At 42.6% G+C, this 16,811-nt stretch overlaps 1 protein-coding gene across 1 annotated transcript; it reads right to left on the reverse strand.

The window, feature by feature from the left end:
- Positions 1 to 533: 533 nt before the first annotated feature.
- LOC148153468 (disco-interacting protein 2 homolog C-like) lies at positions 534 to 15,858 on the reverse strand. The gene is made up of 2 exons (XM_088001254.1): positions 15,275 to 15,858; positions 534 to 1,059 (listed from the first exon to the last, which is right to left on the reverse strand). Exons 1-2 carry the CDS (start codon positions 15,351 to 15,353, stop codon positions 866 to 868), a joined length of 273 nt encoding a protein of 90 aa, XP_087857380.1. The 5' UTR covers positions 15,354 to 15,858; the 3' UTR covers positions 534 to 865.
- Positions 15,859 to 16,811: the final 953 nt, after the last annotated feature.

The raw sequence follows: 16,811 nt of genomic DNA on the forward strand, positions 1-16,811 counted from the left end.
TAGTTAAGCTTGCTTTGAGATCCACTGACTGATTAGTGCAATTATTGTTTATTTTAATTGTATTTTTCTCTGTTAGCATTTTCTTAAGATGGTTGGTGTCTAAGTATAAACAAACGTTCTTTCTATAACAAATATTTTCATATTTTCTGTAAAGTTTTAACATTTTTTAACACAAACACTCTGCCGGTGGCCCGCCTCAGCGCCTCTTCCAGCGGGTGTAGCAGGATTTCTGGGAAACCCAGAGACGTCTGACTGCAGACAGAGTGTGAAGGATTTCTGAGGTGTTGCTCAGTTTGTGAAAACCACAATAAAACGGTGCAGCTGGTGTTTCTCTGAGGCGAAGCGTGGATCAGGCGGGCTCCCCGTACCTGATCGGTAGCGCTCGTCTCTGGTTCCGGACGTTCTCCGTCGGTGGAAGCGGGCGGCGGCCGGTGGGCCGAGCGGGGCCCGATGAGACATGGGCCCCTCCATACCTACAGAAGCAGGCAGAAAAGCTTGTGGACACACGGACGGGTTTTTACAGGAACAACATGTATATGCACATGAAAGCAACAGAGAAGAGCGCAAAAAAGGAAAAAAAGAAACATGGAGGTGATTTGAGACGGCAGAAAAATGGCATTTTTCTGACTTCATAACCCAAAATAACCAACATAAAACCAGAAACATGCAGTTGTTGCATCTCTGCTCTGCTACAGAACATCTCTCAGCATCCCTGGACCCAAAGCTTACCCCGGTGTGTGTGATGTGTGTGTGTTAGTGGCAGGGAGCGACTGCAGCCTGATCAGCGACTGATTCAGAGGAGCAGGCCCGAGCTGAGCTCCAGGGAGTCCTAACCTACATCCACTAATGGCGGCTGAAGACTCCATCAATAGAGTACAGTGTTCAGACTACTGTACTCCTCCTGATAGCGGGTCGATACTCCAGCAGCGCTATGGGAATATTTGAGCTGAGTGGGCGGAGCGGGTGTGTGGAGGGGGTCAGAGGTTGCTAAATTACCTCCAGCATATGCCCTGATCAGCTTGGACCTCTTCTTCTCATAACCCTTCTGAGTGATGTCCCCTGTGAACAGATAGATAGACAGAGAGTGAGAGAGGCAGTGCAGGCTGCGACGGACGCTGCTGCTGACATCAGATACGTTTTGGTTGCTCATCTTTTTGCTTTAGGAAAATCACCGCAGCCTTTTCTGTCTCTCCCAATCTTCAATGTCTTTATCTGACTGTTAATCAAAGAGAAAAATGTGAACATAAAGAAAAGAAGATGAGATGAAGCGATGGATGATAATGCAAATGAAGAATGGAAAAACAAGACATAAATCATAACCAGATCAACATCCTCTCATCTGAAATAAACAAATTTAACATTCAAACAAAGATAACCTGAGTAAAAACAAATGGTCTTCAAATTATTTATAAATGTGGAAATATGGTTCCCCCCTCAACTTAATCATGAATTTAATGTGACTAACCACATGGTTTCGGTCCAGTTTCACTAGAAACAACCACAACTGATTCCTGCTTCGTGCAAAGAATAACAAACCACTTAAATAGAGCCTGTCTGACGACATGAAGTAGGACAAAATATCCCAGAAACCAACACATCACTTCTGAATCTAGAAGCAAAATTCAAGAACGGACCAAAATCAAAGCAGTGAGCTATGTTTCCACCCAGCTGTCATGTGAATTTTGAGTGAACTTTAAAAATGTCACAAAAAAAATAATAATCTGCGCGTTTCCATCGACTGATTTGGAGCAAATCAACCAGGACACATGAAGCGTGATTTCATCTGATGTTGACATCATAACCAGCCAACAAAGTTCACTGCAGCAACACGTTTAAAACTCATCCAACAAGTCACAAAATAACCCAGAACACATCTGAGGCTCACCAAGGTTAGAGTTCATGATGTAACAAAAACTGAAGCCACTGCTGAACAATAAATGATTTCCAGAAATCATGTTGAAGATCCCAGATCAGGTTACAGTTCCTGAAAACTGACAGTTTCAGGAAATAAAACGACAGTCAAACATGGTGGTGGCGTGATGGTCAGTGGTTGGTTTGTTCCTGAACAACTTGGCACAATTCATGGAACCGTGAAATCTGCCCTCTGTAGGAGAAGGTCAGTTTGTGACCTAAAGCTCTGGACCTCTTTGGTTCTGCTGTCAGAGTTCTGGGTTCTACCAGAACCTGCAGGGATGTTTTCAGGCATCGTTCACGACTCCAACATGAGTTCGTTGGTTCAGCGTCCAACAGGAGCTGCAGCTGACGGATCGTCTCTCCTGGCCGGCTCGGCCTTCTGAGACACAGAGTAACAAAGTGCTCCACAAACAGAACCCAGGATGGATCCATAACACATAAACATACTCAGAAAAATGGAAGTGAAGAAGCGAAACCCAGGATCTCCTTTCTGCAAGGCAACAGCTCCACCAAAAGCTCCACTTTCTCTCAAATTTGAGTCCTAATTTCAGATTTGATGACCATTTTTATGATTCTGGGAAAAACAGAGAATAAAATAAAATATTAGTTGTAACTAACACACTTTTCTTTAGCTCTTCTCTTCATCAAATATTAAATATTAAATATGTTGTTTACCAAAGGAGCAATAATCCATAAATAAAGCATATTTTATTTTCCAAAAAAGAAACACGTTTTGTGTAGAGCTGCTGTTATTTATCAGCATCATCAATCATGTTGGCTTTAAACATCAGTTAACATCAATATTTTACTTTATGTTTATTTGAATAAATGTATTTTCATATTTATAGGACTGAGCATAATGTCTTGTGCATAAAGTGCATAACATGCAGCATAGCTGAGCCTGAAGTTATTCCTGCTTCTGGGAGATAATGCTGCTTTTCCACGTTTGTGGTTTAAAGCCATATTCATTTTTCCAACAACTTTCTTCTGACTGGACTCACATTAACATTTCAGAGCCTCTCAGTCAGAATCAGGACTTGATTAGAGAACCTGGAGAAAGCGAGAGATTAGGGTGATGGCTGGCAGGATTTCCTCCGGCGGACTGTGGAGACGTGTGACTGACTCGGTCCAGGATTAACTGGACCTCACAGAGCAGAAGTTTCCCCCATCAGTCTTAGCGAGGAAAGCCAAGAAGCTACATGAGCTAAACGGCGTTCTGCAGCCGAAGAGACGACAGCATCAGCGGCCGTGTCATCAAACCGAAGGCGGCCATGACAGTGGATGGACACGGAGGTCGGTGGGTGATAGGAGGAGGTGGGGGGTTCATTACAGTCCCTGAGGGGGGTCTCCATTGCCATGGCAACCTTCCACCAAACCAACACAATCACCAGCTATCAGTCACACCCTATAGCCTGCACAGCACCACTAATATCTGCTGATACTTTCTGGTTTGTCCCAATTAAATGTTAAACTGCCTCTCCAGTTGCTGATTATTGATTATTCTTCGGAAGGTCAGGGAGATTAAACAGAAGATGTGTAACTTCATGCTTTACAGTTTTCCCAATAGCAGGAGAAAATGGGGAATAATTTGTACTTGCAGTAAAACGACGGATGTTTTCCAATCGCTAAGCGAGTGAGTCCTGAAATGCAGGCGGTCATTCACTTCTCCTCAACCTTTTAACATCTTGTGTTTTGACACACAGTTTTCTAAAATTAAACAAGATAAACAGCTTCAGCAAATGTTGCTAAACCGAGCAGAAGGAGCATCTGTGTGGAGTATTTTCAGCCCCGCTCCAGAGCTGCAGTGGGTGTTTCCTACAGCAGGATGATTTATGTGGAACCCGACCCAAACAAACCAGTAATGAAGGAACATGTCAGCTGCTAGACTGGGACGGGTTCTGGAGGACAATCCGTCTGGGTTCAGGTGAACAAAGAAAACAAGAATAAATCACTGCTGGGTCGGATCTTTCTGCAGACAGCAAGACTAATGGAGGCCTGTGTAAGTCTGAGCACAACCAGACAATAACAGCTTCTTCATACTAAAGAGTTTACAGTCGAGGAAAAGAAAGCTCTCCCTCCTTCAGATGATTCAGCAAATAATAAAAATACATTATTATAACCTGAACAGGGTTTGCACAACTTTCACCAACTCAACTTTTTACAACCTTTTCAAGACTATTGTGAAAAAAATATAAGACCTGGTAAGACTAGGAAAGACTGGTGACGCTACAAAGCTACCAAGCAAAAGCATATTAGCAGCTAGTTAGCAGTAGCATCAATGGCCTTGAGTCACAAACACAATGAAGATGTCAGCGGATCAGTCAAAGTTTAACCTGTCCTGTGAAAAAAAACTATAGCAGAATGCAAGATGAAATAGTTCTGCCACGACAAAATTTAAGATGTGTGATTAAGACATTCAAGTTCAACTTTTTTAAAGATTCACAGAGACCCTGCTGACCTAAATTGTAAGCAAAGATGCAAAATTTATTAGGGAAAGCAGCGACCAGGTGCTGCAGATCATCAGTGTCCATAAAGCTGCTCTTTCTCCAGTTTGCTGGCCTGCAGAATACAATGCCAAACCCGAAAGACAACAGCAGTGAGCTTAAGAGAAGAAACTGCTGCTTGACATTGATTTTGGAATGTAGATTAAACACATTTCCAAACTATTTGACGTCATTCTGCAGCTGTAAATCTTCCCAGGAAGTCCACCATGATCAGCCCATGCAAGGCTCAGAGAGTTAACTAAAAAACTCACGAGCTCCATCCTAGACTCTGCAGTTAGCAGGTTAAACGTTCTGACACGAGAGGGGAAGAAGAATGAACATGTATGGCTTGTTTGGAAGGGTTTATAGGAGGAAAAACTACCACTTTGGATGTTTCACTAAGGGTTTTAACACCTGACAGCCTGGAGACCAAAGTCACAACATTTGTTACATTTCCAGCTGCTGCGGTTCTCTTTCTCACTGCACTGAGTGAAACAAACCAAACCATTTGAGCAACCTGTTCCCCTCCTGGCCTGTGGGGGTGCTGCACCAAGAACCACTGAAGGAAATGACACAAAAAACTCTGGAGAAGACACTGAGAGCAACTTCCTTCTTCACCAAATGTAAATAAAAATGGAGTGGCGTCAGATTTTATCGGTTGGAGGATTTCTCTTTTGTTTTTGGTTAAGACCACGAGCCATTTCTTGCTAGACTAGTGTGTTTGTTTTGGTTGTTTACCCAGAATGCCCTGCGCTGTAGTCCACGTCCTGCTTTTGGAGCGGTCTCCAGTCTGCTTGGTGTTTATATATGCATTCAAACCACACCAGAGTTCACTTCAAATGAACCCAGACTGAGGTTTTAAAGGACCAGAGTTCATTTTTTAGTTCCTCATCAGTTTGATTACACATTCACAAGTCTCCAAACAAACCGGACCTTCAAACGGACTAGACTAAACAGGGCTGATGTCAATGCACCCTGAAATGATCATCACACAATCTGCTGAGCACGGTGTGGGAGGTGTGATGTCTCGGGCTTCTTCTGCAGGCACCATAAACTCTTCAGTGAACCAAACGTGAGACGGATCTTCAGGATTCGTCTCAGATGTGGTAAAGCAGGTTTCTACCGGAGCAGCGTCTCTGCTGACTCCATGGATAACATATGCTGAGCTGTGGGGAGTCTCTGGAGTGCAGGGAGGAAATATGTGAGCAGAAACACGAATGAGGGGGAAAAAAAGCGGATTCGCTGCAGGGCTGTGATGACTGAAAGGTGTCGGTCTGCAGCTGAATCACAGACGACAGAGAGCGCAGAGAAAACAAGCCTGTTTTTAAATCACCCAGAATCAAATCAAACGGATTGATTTAAGTCAAATGGAGAGAGAGGGGGAAATAAAGAGTTGATAATCTGATGGTGGAGAACGGCCAGAACATCTGGGTCCAATCTGCTGATTGGTGCCGGTAAGCTTCGTCTGTGTGCTGTAAAAACCGACGGAGGCCTCCAGCTTCTTCTTCGTCTCCTCTCTGATCAGCCGCAGTGGAACAACATTCTCTGTTCTTCTCTTTTTTACTCTCTTACAAACACACCCGAGGTCCGTGGGGAGACGCCATCTTCCACTCGCAGCGCAGCAGAGCTGGGAGGGTGTTGCCTAGCAACGGTTCTCTTGGAGAAGGCCTGAGATGGCCATCTTGGATTTGGAGCATCAGATGAGAGAGGTGCTCAAACAGTACCTGCCAAGGTGGATGAATATGTCTGGATCTGGGCTGTGTGTGTGTGTGTGTGTGTGTGTGTGTGTGTGTGTGTGTGTGTGTGTGTGTGCGTGTGTGTTGTCGCAGGCTAATTAATTCCTCCTCCTGCTCAGTGATTTTAATGACAGCGCAGCGCGGAGGACGGATGGCAGCAGCTACAGACTGAAGTTTTTCTGCGGCTGAGCGGTGGAAAGGTCTGCTGCTCCCTGAACACGTTGTTCTGTTGGGCGAAACACACACCTGTGTGTCATGTTCCTCTGCAGCAAACCCATCAGGCCTGATTTTCTGCTCAGCTCTATCTTAAAGGGACAGGCACCCTTCTGATCCTGAACTCACTCTCAGCCTGATTGAAGCCACTTCCTAAAGCTGCTCAAACCTTTTAAATTCAGAGGTGAAGGTGAAAACCAGGAGGAAGATTTTTACACATCCAGACTTTATTTTTCATGGTTCATAAAATTCAAGAACTTTTCAAGTATTTTCAAGGTACGTTTTCAAACTTTTCCAGCGCCACACTGAGAAGGTAAAAACTACACAAATTAACTAAAAAACAGTTTAAATTCACCATTATATTCACTATATGATCATTTATCACTGTTATTAATCATGTCCTGTGATTAGAGCTGAAATGATTAATCAGATTAATCGATTACTAAAATAATTTGAGTTACGTGTGATAGTCTACCTTCTGCAGCAGGTAAACGTAACTAATTGTAATTGTTTTGAAATGTCTCACCTTTTACAGCTGACTGGTCTGAGAACAAAACACTGACGAAAAATCCTCCAACCTTGTAAACTTTGTTAACCATATAAAAATAAGCAACATTTAATGCAATTAAGCAGATCAGTAAGTCATTGTTAGAAATAATACATATTCATTACACTGAAATAATCTAAACACATCCTGTTATAGTAAATGACGCTTAAACACAAAATAATCTCTAAAAAATGTTTATGTTACTGTGAAGTACTGTCTCTGCTATTGAGCTGTTAGCAAACAGCAAATCTTCAGTCAGAGGTTTCTTCAGATTTGCTGCAGTACTGTCTGCTACTGGAGATCCTCCTGGATGTTATGAGTTACGACAGCTGAAACTGAGGGGAAAACTGCAAATCGACATATTCTACATGTAAATAAATATTTAAGAAACTCTAAATATTGTGTGTTTTCCACTCAAACCCCGACTGCCTGTGTAACTGTCCAGTCCAAATCATAATGTAGCTTTGGTTCATCATTGGTGGCAGCGGCGCAGCAAGAAGGCTGACAAAGTGTGACAGATAATAGGAAAACAGAGCAAAGAATTGGAAATCAGGAGGTTTAACATTCTGGATGGTTTGTTCCCAGAAAGATGGCTGAGTGCTATCAGAAGGAAAACAGAGCTGACCACTTGATTTTTCTCCAAAGCCTCATTTCAACTCTGGTTTTCTCCTCCTTGAGCCCCGTTTGTTCGGTTTTCTGGAGCTCTAATACATGCTGGAGCTGCTCTGTGATTCTCAGGAACTTGACATTTATCATCCAATGTAAAAATAAATGGCTCATTATACACAGCGTCGGAGCAGAGTGTGCTGAAAATGTCACGTACTGAAAACAGGCAACACATGTCTGGTCATATGGAGCGACTTATTCAGCCAGCCTCCGACTTCTGTCCACAGCAGCAACCAGGACCAAATGTTTCGGAGGCCGAGCTGCGAGGAGAGAAAAATCCAAATGTTTGGAGATTCATAAGCAGATTAGATGATGGAATATCAGAGATATGAATCTTTCAGTGTCTAGAGATTTAATTTTACTCTGATTTATAGGATCACGATTCGATTCATTTGTAATTCAGAAACGGTCTAGAAAATCTGTCTGAATGATGAGGCTGATAAGAGGAAAAGAGTAAACAAAACATTTATTTAAAACTACTCTATAAACTGTTTAAATTCCATCAGTTTATATTTAAATTAAACTAGGTTTATGCATCAAATTCTATAACTTAAAATTACACAAGTCTGAACCTGAAGTGATCCATGCCACTGAACCGCCATCTTAGTAGGCAGACACAGCGTAAAGCATCGATTATTGACTTCCAGACCAACAAAAAGGAAGTTTAAGGAAAAAAATAAGACTTAATAACTGTAACGCACCTTTATTGTTTATAAGTTAGATAGGAACCAGGTGAGAGCCAGTTCTAAGCTTGTGGCTTGTTTATTTTTGTCATATCAAGACAGTAAGCTACAGATACCTACCAAGATGGCTGCCAGCTACAAAGCTCCTGGAAGTGTGACGTCACGTGAGAACTACATGTTGGGTTAGCTTAGCTGCCATGCTTTAGCTTGAATAAAAAAACATCAAAGAACTATTCAAAATATAATTTTATAAATAATTAGGCTAAAATCTATTTTATAGAACTGGCAGGATGGTGATCCTCCGTAGAAAGTTTTGTTCTGTAGAATATCTTCCATAAGAACAGCATGGAAGCAGAAGCAGCTGCAGCATCCAGATGTGAAACTTTGATATATTTGATAAAATTAAACGAGTTGTCAGTGCGTCGCACCGTCTCCATGGCGACCGGCCTCCATGGCGACCGGCTCACCCAGCCTCCTCTGAGCAGCTGTATGTGCCACACTCAGCAGACCCTCGGCAGTCCCGCTCACATGTGTAGGGTCCTTCAGTTCTGCGGCCCATCTGGGCCCATCTGGGCCCATCTGGGCCCGGCGGCCCATAAACAAACATTGAACAGGAAGCAGGGCGCCCAGTTGGAGCACTGGGTCAAGGTCGTCCTGTAAGGTCAACCAGTGGCGGCTTGGTCAGCGCCTGGTGCTGAGTGTTGGGCTGCAGGCGGCCCGGCTGCCCAGTTCTACAGAACCAGACCCAGAATGACCAGCAGCACAAAAAACTGACACAACTAATTAGCCGAATAATTTCCAGTTAGTCAGTATTACTATCCCAGTTAACCCAGTTCCACAGAGCAAAATTACTTCAACAGCACATCAACCATTTTTCAGGAAGTCACAGAAGAATCCAGAACATCTAAAGCTCTGCAGGCCTGAAAAGCCTCGGGGAAGGTCAAAGTTCATAATTAAACAGAGAATTAGAGGCAGAAATGTACCAGTAAACATCCTGGTGATCCTGAAGAGCCTCCAGAAATCAATTTGTTCTTCTTGTTTTCAGTTCTGCTTCCTTTTTAATCTCAGTAATAAACGGTTTCATTTAATCACAAGCTCTGCTGATTTCTGATTCAAATATCTCCTCATAATCATAAACAATCAGCTGATCAGGACTGAATAAAGCTCATAAGCTGCTCTTTGTACCAAACAGAGATGGATGTTTCAGCAGGAGTGACGCCTCTCTGCTCCTCTCGTTTTTCACTCTGACCCAATTAAACCAGGAAGAAACGCTGCGGCTCTCACAGCAACACAAACATTTATATCCTCAAACTCAAGTTTTGATCATATTCACTGAATTAATTGGTTCTTCTTGGGCAGAAATATAAAACCAGTTACCCAGTAGTTAAAACAATGAAAAAATGATGTCACTGCGATCATTTAGGGTTTTAAATGGAGATGGAGACTCAATTTTGATATTCCAGATCAAATTGCACTGAAGATGGAAAAATTAAAGCTTCAGATTTGACTTGGAGTCTAAATACTTTGACTCTGACTGAACAATACATGAAAATGTGCCGGTACCACAATATCAAAACTAGACCAAAAAATAAAGGCACAGTTATTCAGCTGCCAGTTGAAACGATAAAAACAAAATGTCGCCATGGTAATTCAGAGTTTTACTACTTGGACTTTTTATCTGTCAGGACGAGACTTTTCCTTTAAAAACCTGAGACTGTTTGTGTTGTTTCATTCAATCAAAGTCAGCATAAATTAGCTTGAATGTGTTATTTAAAAAAAAAAAATCACCAAAATCAGAATTTTAATATTAGAACTTAAAGAAAAACAAAAAATATGACCAATCAGAAAACTCTTGATTATCTTTTGGATGATCAGGGTTTGTTGATGATGGACATATTGAGGATTTAGACTCTGTAAATCTGAACCGAGGTGAAGATGTGTCCGTCTTTAAAAGCTGACAGGAAGAAACATTTCCTGCCAGACTTTGTTTCTGCTGAGTGAGGCTGTGAGGTCTGGTGAAGTGACGCTGCACAAACTGGACGTAAGAAAAGCAACGCCGCTCTAAAGTCGTTAAATCTCAGCAGAGCGGTCAGGCTTGTCACGGTTCTGGACCTTCTGACGGAGGACCGTCAGCAGAATCATGAGCAGTGAAGTTACACAGCCCACCGTGTGTTTGTGTGGAGCGAGGCGACAGAGACGGACGTCAGTGTAACCAGGCGGCGCAGCCACGCGCTGACAGCGTCTCCATTCTGAAAACACACCGACGCATCAGTCAGCCAGCTGTCACCAGATCGCCTTCAGACCTGGAAACACGCCGCGGTTTCCTCTGCTGTCCGCTAACGGAGGAACGTTCAGCCTCTCCTGTCCGCTAACGGAGGAACGTTCAGCCTCTCCTGTCCGCTAACGGAGGAACGTTCAGCCTCTCCTGTCAGTCAGCAGAGACTGAATATTTCATTTTGTCAAAGTTCTTCAGTTTTTTTTTTTATCTAAATTGAGAATATTTGTTACTTCAAGTGGATAAAAAATGAGTTGCCACCCAGAAAGTGCAAAGTTGAACTGCATCAACTTTGATCAGGTCCACTGAAAAAAGAGAACAGGTGATCCAACTGATCCAACTTAAAAATATTGCATTAATTAGTCACAAGTAATCAAATTAGAGTTAATTTATTAAGTTGGCAAGTTAATCATTTAATTACTTGTAAACAATAATTAAGACAATTTTTTAAAGTTCAAGCTCCACTCTTTTTCAGACGAACTTAAAAAAAGTCTAACTGTTTCAAACAGCTGTAAAATTATTGTAAAAGTTGTTTATTTTGGTTCAATTTGCTTCCATGCCCAAACCCAGCAGCCGGCTGACAGAACCACGACACACAGGAAGTGATCAGGGATTATAAAAGACGCCATAAATGATCTCAGCTCCACAGAAACAGAGCTGACCTGAAACGCACCGCTGCAGGCCACATGATGGCATCGCTGCCGTCGCATGCGGAGCAAAGCAGGGTTGCAACGCTAACAAGGAAAACTCTCAATCTGCAGCGCTGCAGAAGGTCAGAGGTGAAACACCAGAATCAACAGACTGCTCATAAATATCCAGTTATAAACTAAACAGGCTGCAGGTTTCACACTTTACTGATTAAATTTTAGATTATTTTTTTCTTGTCCCGTCTGGTCTGAGTTGGTTTTTCCTGGAGAGCTGCAGGTTTTTATGGGACAAATAAGAAAAAAACCTTCCGGAAGGTCTTTGAGCTTCATCACATAAAACTGGAATGGATACTTCAAGGTGTGTAGGACATGTCAGAGATCACCCAGTTTGGTCTGATGTGTAACGCAGCAGCAGCGAAATGCTCTGAGACACTGAAGAATAGCGACTTTTAATGGCTGGAGGTCACAGAAAGGCGCTGGAGGAGATGTGATTCAGCGGCGGAGAGTCGGCTGATTGCTCAGTTTATCTAATAAACAGGTGGAGCGCCGATTATCTGCCAGGCTGGAGTCAAACGCTGCAGCTCAACCCATCAAATCTGACAGATAACTGCACCGATCTGCAGCTCTCGTCTTCTACAGGCTGGATTTTATTCGATAAAACACTAAAATTTATCAAAAACCTGCATCCAGGCAGCTGATCTGGAGGTTTCCTGTTTTAAACCCAATAAAGCTGCATTCAAGTTGCCATGCTAATCCGCATGTGTACCGGCAGTTTTCAGATTCCCTTTCAGAGTCTTTTTACTTCAGTCGAATCAATCGTACAAATTCCCAATAACACACCGAGGTTTGTGGTCGTAATGTGACGAAATGTTAAATATTTTCCATGACCTACAGATGAGATGAGGTGATTCTGCTGTGTGTTAAACAGACTAATCAGTTTTATTTGCCTCCTTTTCCTTTGGCTTCATAAGCAAAGACAAACTTTACCTCTGTGGACATTTCAAATAAGGGCTGAGCGATACGGCTTACAAACAAATCTGTCATTCTTTGTTCCTTGAAAAAAGTCCAAATGAGAAAAAATATCTTTAAAAAATGGCTTTTGTTTCAACCATTCCTTCAGCGAGTTGACAAGCTGTAAAAATGCTTTTCAAACAAGATGGCTGCCCTAGGTTCGCTTACATCACTGAACTACGAAAACTCAAGGAGAGCATTGGTGAAATAAAAAATCCATTCTAAAAAATTGTAGAAAATTTGACAATAAAATTGATTTATCTATTTTTAAATTAGGAAAAACAGCTGTTGAGAGGAAGGTTCTCCAGTAGCAGTCAGTGTGGCAACAAATCTCAAGAGGCCTCTGACTGAAGACTGTACGACTGTCTTGACATGCTAGCTGCCACATCTTGATGTTGGAGTAGGGGAAGAGACGGTTTGAACTTCCTCCTTCTCTCTCTGCTCCTTTTCAACGTCTGAGATTTGAAGTTATAGTTTAGGTTTTATTTGAAGTTTTGCGATACTAATCTGCTCCTTCCAGTTGTAAAAGAGTAAAAGCAAAATTTCTTCCAGCTGCAGAGCGTCTAAAACCAGAGGGAGTAATTGTAAGAAAATACAAAGATTCAACCCAGAAATATCAACAAAAGTCTTCAAACACAACAAATGATTGGAGTATTTTCTGCAGCAGCTGAGCTACTGCTGTCTAAATGAGGTCAGGACCAACTGGGCCGCAGGAATCCGTTCATCTGGGCGAGCCTGAAAACGCTGCGCAGGGCGCAGATCAACGGCATCTGAAATATTTCAATCCACACATTCCTGTGTGTGGCTAATATTATCCACCCTGAACCAAAGACAAATACAGTCTGACAGAACGATCGCTGCTTTTCAGAGTCTGTCTGACGGCTTTAATTGGTCGCATTGATTAACGATCAGATCACTGCTCTGGATTTCCTTTAGGAATTTTTTATTGTTATTATTATTTCCTTTATTTAACCAGGTAAACCCCGTCGAGATCTAGATCTCATTTTCAAAGAATCAAAACTGATAACCCATAACGTAAACATGGGCTGGTAAAACTACGACCGGTTTGTTCCTGCATCACTGCAACACTGTTATTAAATCAACAACAGGAAAAGAAGAGCCAGACCACCACTCAGATCTGCTCGGCTCAGTCTGACTAAAGTTCCCACATGTTCACAGAAACCTGCAGGGAAACTCGCTAAACGTCTTCCTGATGGCAGTAAAACAGAGGAATTCTGGGAGTTTTTTATACAGGTGAGTCAACCAAGTCAAGAATCCAAGGTTGATGTGATCAGAGACAGTTTAAAAAGTTAAATGTTTTACAGCGACTGCTCTCTCACACAGTGTGGCATCACCTCCACTCCTGATTTACATGATTTGGAACAAACTGGATTTGTAACTGTTGGCCTTTTAGAAACCTCAGAGTTAAGCTAGGCGTTACCGCTTCTTAACTTTACATTATTATCATTAAATAATACGACGGCTTTATAGGTGGGCGATAAGGACTTTATCTCGATATTTTGTATTAGTATTCTGATAATGATAAAAGTGAGAGAAGAGTTATTTACTAACTTTTTTAGCTAGTCTATCGCTGTGACTGTGTCACAGCAATTATAGTCCCACTAAGAGAAGCACTGCTTTTGAAACATTCCTATTTGTAACACACTTCTTGCTAATGTAAGATACTAAAAACAGTTGAATCATTTTGTTTCACCAATAATCACAAATTGGTGTATCTCTACTTTTTCTTGGTTTTGTTAAACTATAAAAGCTTAAAAAATAGCTCTACTTAGCTTTTTTATTTACTAGTAACTACAGTATCTATTACTGATCTTTGTTTTTGTAGATATTTAGTCAGAAAAAATACAAAATATGCCATTTAACTGATCTTAAAATCACAATATCTGCTCATTGAACTCAACATGGAAAAAGAAGGTAAATTTATGAAAAACCAAACAACAACCCTATTTACATCAGGAGCAACCTGCAGGCTGCCCAGGCAGTTTTAAAAGAAAGCCATTTATTATTTTTTAAAAAGTCACAGCCTTCTGGTTAATCCTCTGAATCGCTGGCCTCCATTAAAACAGCTCGATCTCATTTGGTGACCGATTGCTCAGTCTGCCTCAGAGATCAGCAGCAGAAAAAACACCTGAGCGTCTGGACCGAGCTGGTTCTGGAGGTCCACTTCCCCTCAGGAGATCTCAAAAGAAGATGAGTCCTGATTGTGTGTCAGCCTTTACATGATAAATAATTCAGCATTCATCCCAGAGTTTGCAATAAACATACTGGAAAGATTGTTTGGTCTTTTAGCAAAACAGCTGCAGATTTAGCTGCAGTTTGCTGTCAGGGATGTTTCTCCAAAATAAAAGAAGAATTTTAGGTGAAAAATGTCAATTTCACAGGCCTTCCTGAGCCGATATGAATAAAATGTGATTCCCATTATATAAGCCGGTCAGGAAGAAAAACTGAGCTCAGATGTGGGTTAAACTCACAATCCAGGTAGAAAAGGAGCATCCTGCTCCTCCTCATCCTCCGCTCCGCAGGCCCAGAAAAACACGCACAGGCAGAGGATGGGGCCCCCGGAGCCGGGGAGCCTCTGTGTGCTGCGGTGTCACGCAGCATCGCACCGCAAAGCTATTATTAAACCCGACCACACACACACACACTCACGCAGTCAGTCAGGTAGGCCAGGCTGCTTGTGTCAACATCTCAAGGTCACAGCACGGCTCTGTTTTTGGATCGGAACCGGCAGAACAACGCGGTGTTTTCCTAACAGCGGCACCGCGGCTGAGACAAAGAGCAGCGGCCGAACTCCGCAGCCGGATCCCGCTCTGCCCTCACCCTCCCCGGGCAGCACGGAGCTGCCCAGGCCGGTTCCTCCGGCTGACAAACATCTGGATGGGAGGAGCGGGAGGAAGAGGAGGAGGAGAAAGAGGAGGGGGCCGCAGGAATGAACGGCCGGATTCCGTTAGTAGTGAACAACCGGTGAGGATGGAGATGAGATAAGGTGATGAGGATGAAGAGGAGGGAGAGAAGGAGGAAGGAGGAGGGGGAGGTTTGCGCTCTTTTTCTCCCCCCATTTTCTAATTAATTCCTTACCCTCTGACAGCTCCAGCTCCAGCTCGGCCAGCCGGGCTCGGATCTCCAACGGTATCGGCGACGCCTCACGGTCCGCCATTCGGCTGGTACCGAAGAAAACAGCTCTCCGGCGGTAACAGCTACCTCCTCAGCCGCTCCTGCCTCCTCCTGGCTCGGCTCGGAGGCGGTGGGGGGGAGCGCTTCTCCTTCTCCTTCTCCTCGGCGGCCCCTCCTCAGCAGAGGCGCGTAAAGACAGCGAGGCGTCGGGGTAGAACAAAGAGGATAAATCTGGGTCCGGTTTTAACGGGGGCCCGCCATGTTGCCCGCTTCCTTGGCTCGGTGAAGACCCCCGGTGGTTCGGTCGGTTCGCCTCTCTGCCGCTGCAGAGGTTCTGCTGGCGGTTGTGATGAGGATGATGAGGCTCGCGCAGCACCGCACTCGCAGCCGTTTGAAGCTTGCTGCTGTCACGTGACTATACGGAGTAAAAAAAAAAAGGAGGTGGTGACACTCATCACCTGCAGGGGGCGCAGCGAACAACCACACCTACCGCTTCAGTTACACCTGACTGAAATACGAGATCAGCATAACTTATATTTCATCCACTGAATGTATATTAAATGTATCTATTAAATTAAGTTTTGATTAACTAAAAACTGTTTTAATGAATTATTTTATAAAGTCCTTAAGTTTATTTTAGGCATTTTTATTGAAAAATTGTCTTGTTTTACAAAACATATTTTTGAGAGAAAATGTAAATTGTAATAGTGTCATTAGGTCGTGAAATTATGTTTCTGTGCTGCTTTATTTTTTCAGTTTTATGTTTCACAAAATATGTTTCTAATTTTAAATTAATCCAATCTTAGACTCTTGAAATTCAACTGTTAATTTTCTTGCTTAAAAATACATTTAGTATTGAATTATTTCATTTAAAATAATTTTGGTGGACTGACTTGAGGAATTTTGTCTTTCTCATGTCTCCTTCCAATATTGGCAACTTCATGCCAATATTGCATTAAAACTATAAGAATAGTGTCCATGAAATTATGGTGAAATAAAAATGCTAAAAGAAAGCTGAGGGAAAGACAGACGTGGCATCAAGGTGCTCTGAAGACAGAATATGTTTCAGGAGGCGTCTTGATCAGATGCACAACTTTGTTTCATTTTTGGTTATGTCTCCATTGTGCATCTCAAACCTTTTATAACATTCCTATCTGCAGGTGATCCACTCTGCAGCAAAGCCTCTTTGGAGCACAAAGTCTCAGTAACAAAATATCAGCACATGTGAGTCATCAGCCAAACTCAAACCTGTGTAACAAATAATTTCCTTGAATTTATTTGATCATTGAACCACATTTTTCAGGTGAAAAGTTCATAACAGATTCCATGAAGAAAAAACAAGCGTTTCTATTTCTGTCCCCTTGATGATAGTTTCTGCCCTGAGATGACCTGCAGCTGAAAGGGAAATGAACTAAAACGTGTTCAGTCTGAGCGCAGCCTGTGACCCGTTTTCATTAGAGGAGATTTATGAGTCCTGCCAGGACAAACAGCAGCTTCCTGC

This window comes from Poecilia mexicana, unplaced genomic scaffold (assembly GCF_051168715.1).
Source record: "Poecilia mexicana isolate PSO_F unplaced genomic scaffold, ASM5116871v1 scaffold_20, whole genome shotgun sequence".
Classification (NCBI taxonomy): domain Eukaryota; kingdom Metazoa; phylum Chordata; class Actinopteri; order Cyprinodontiformes; family Poeciliidae; genus Poecilia; species Poecilia mexicana.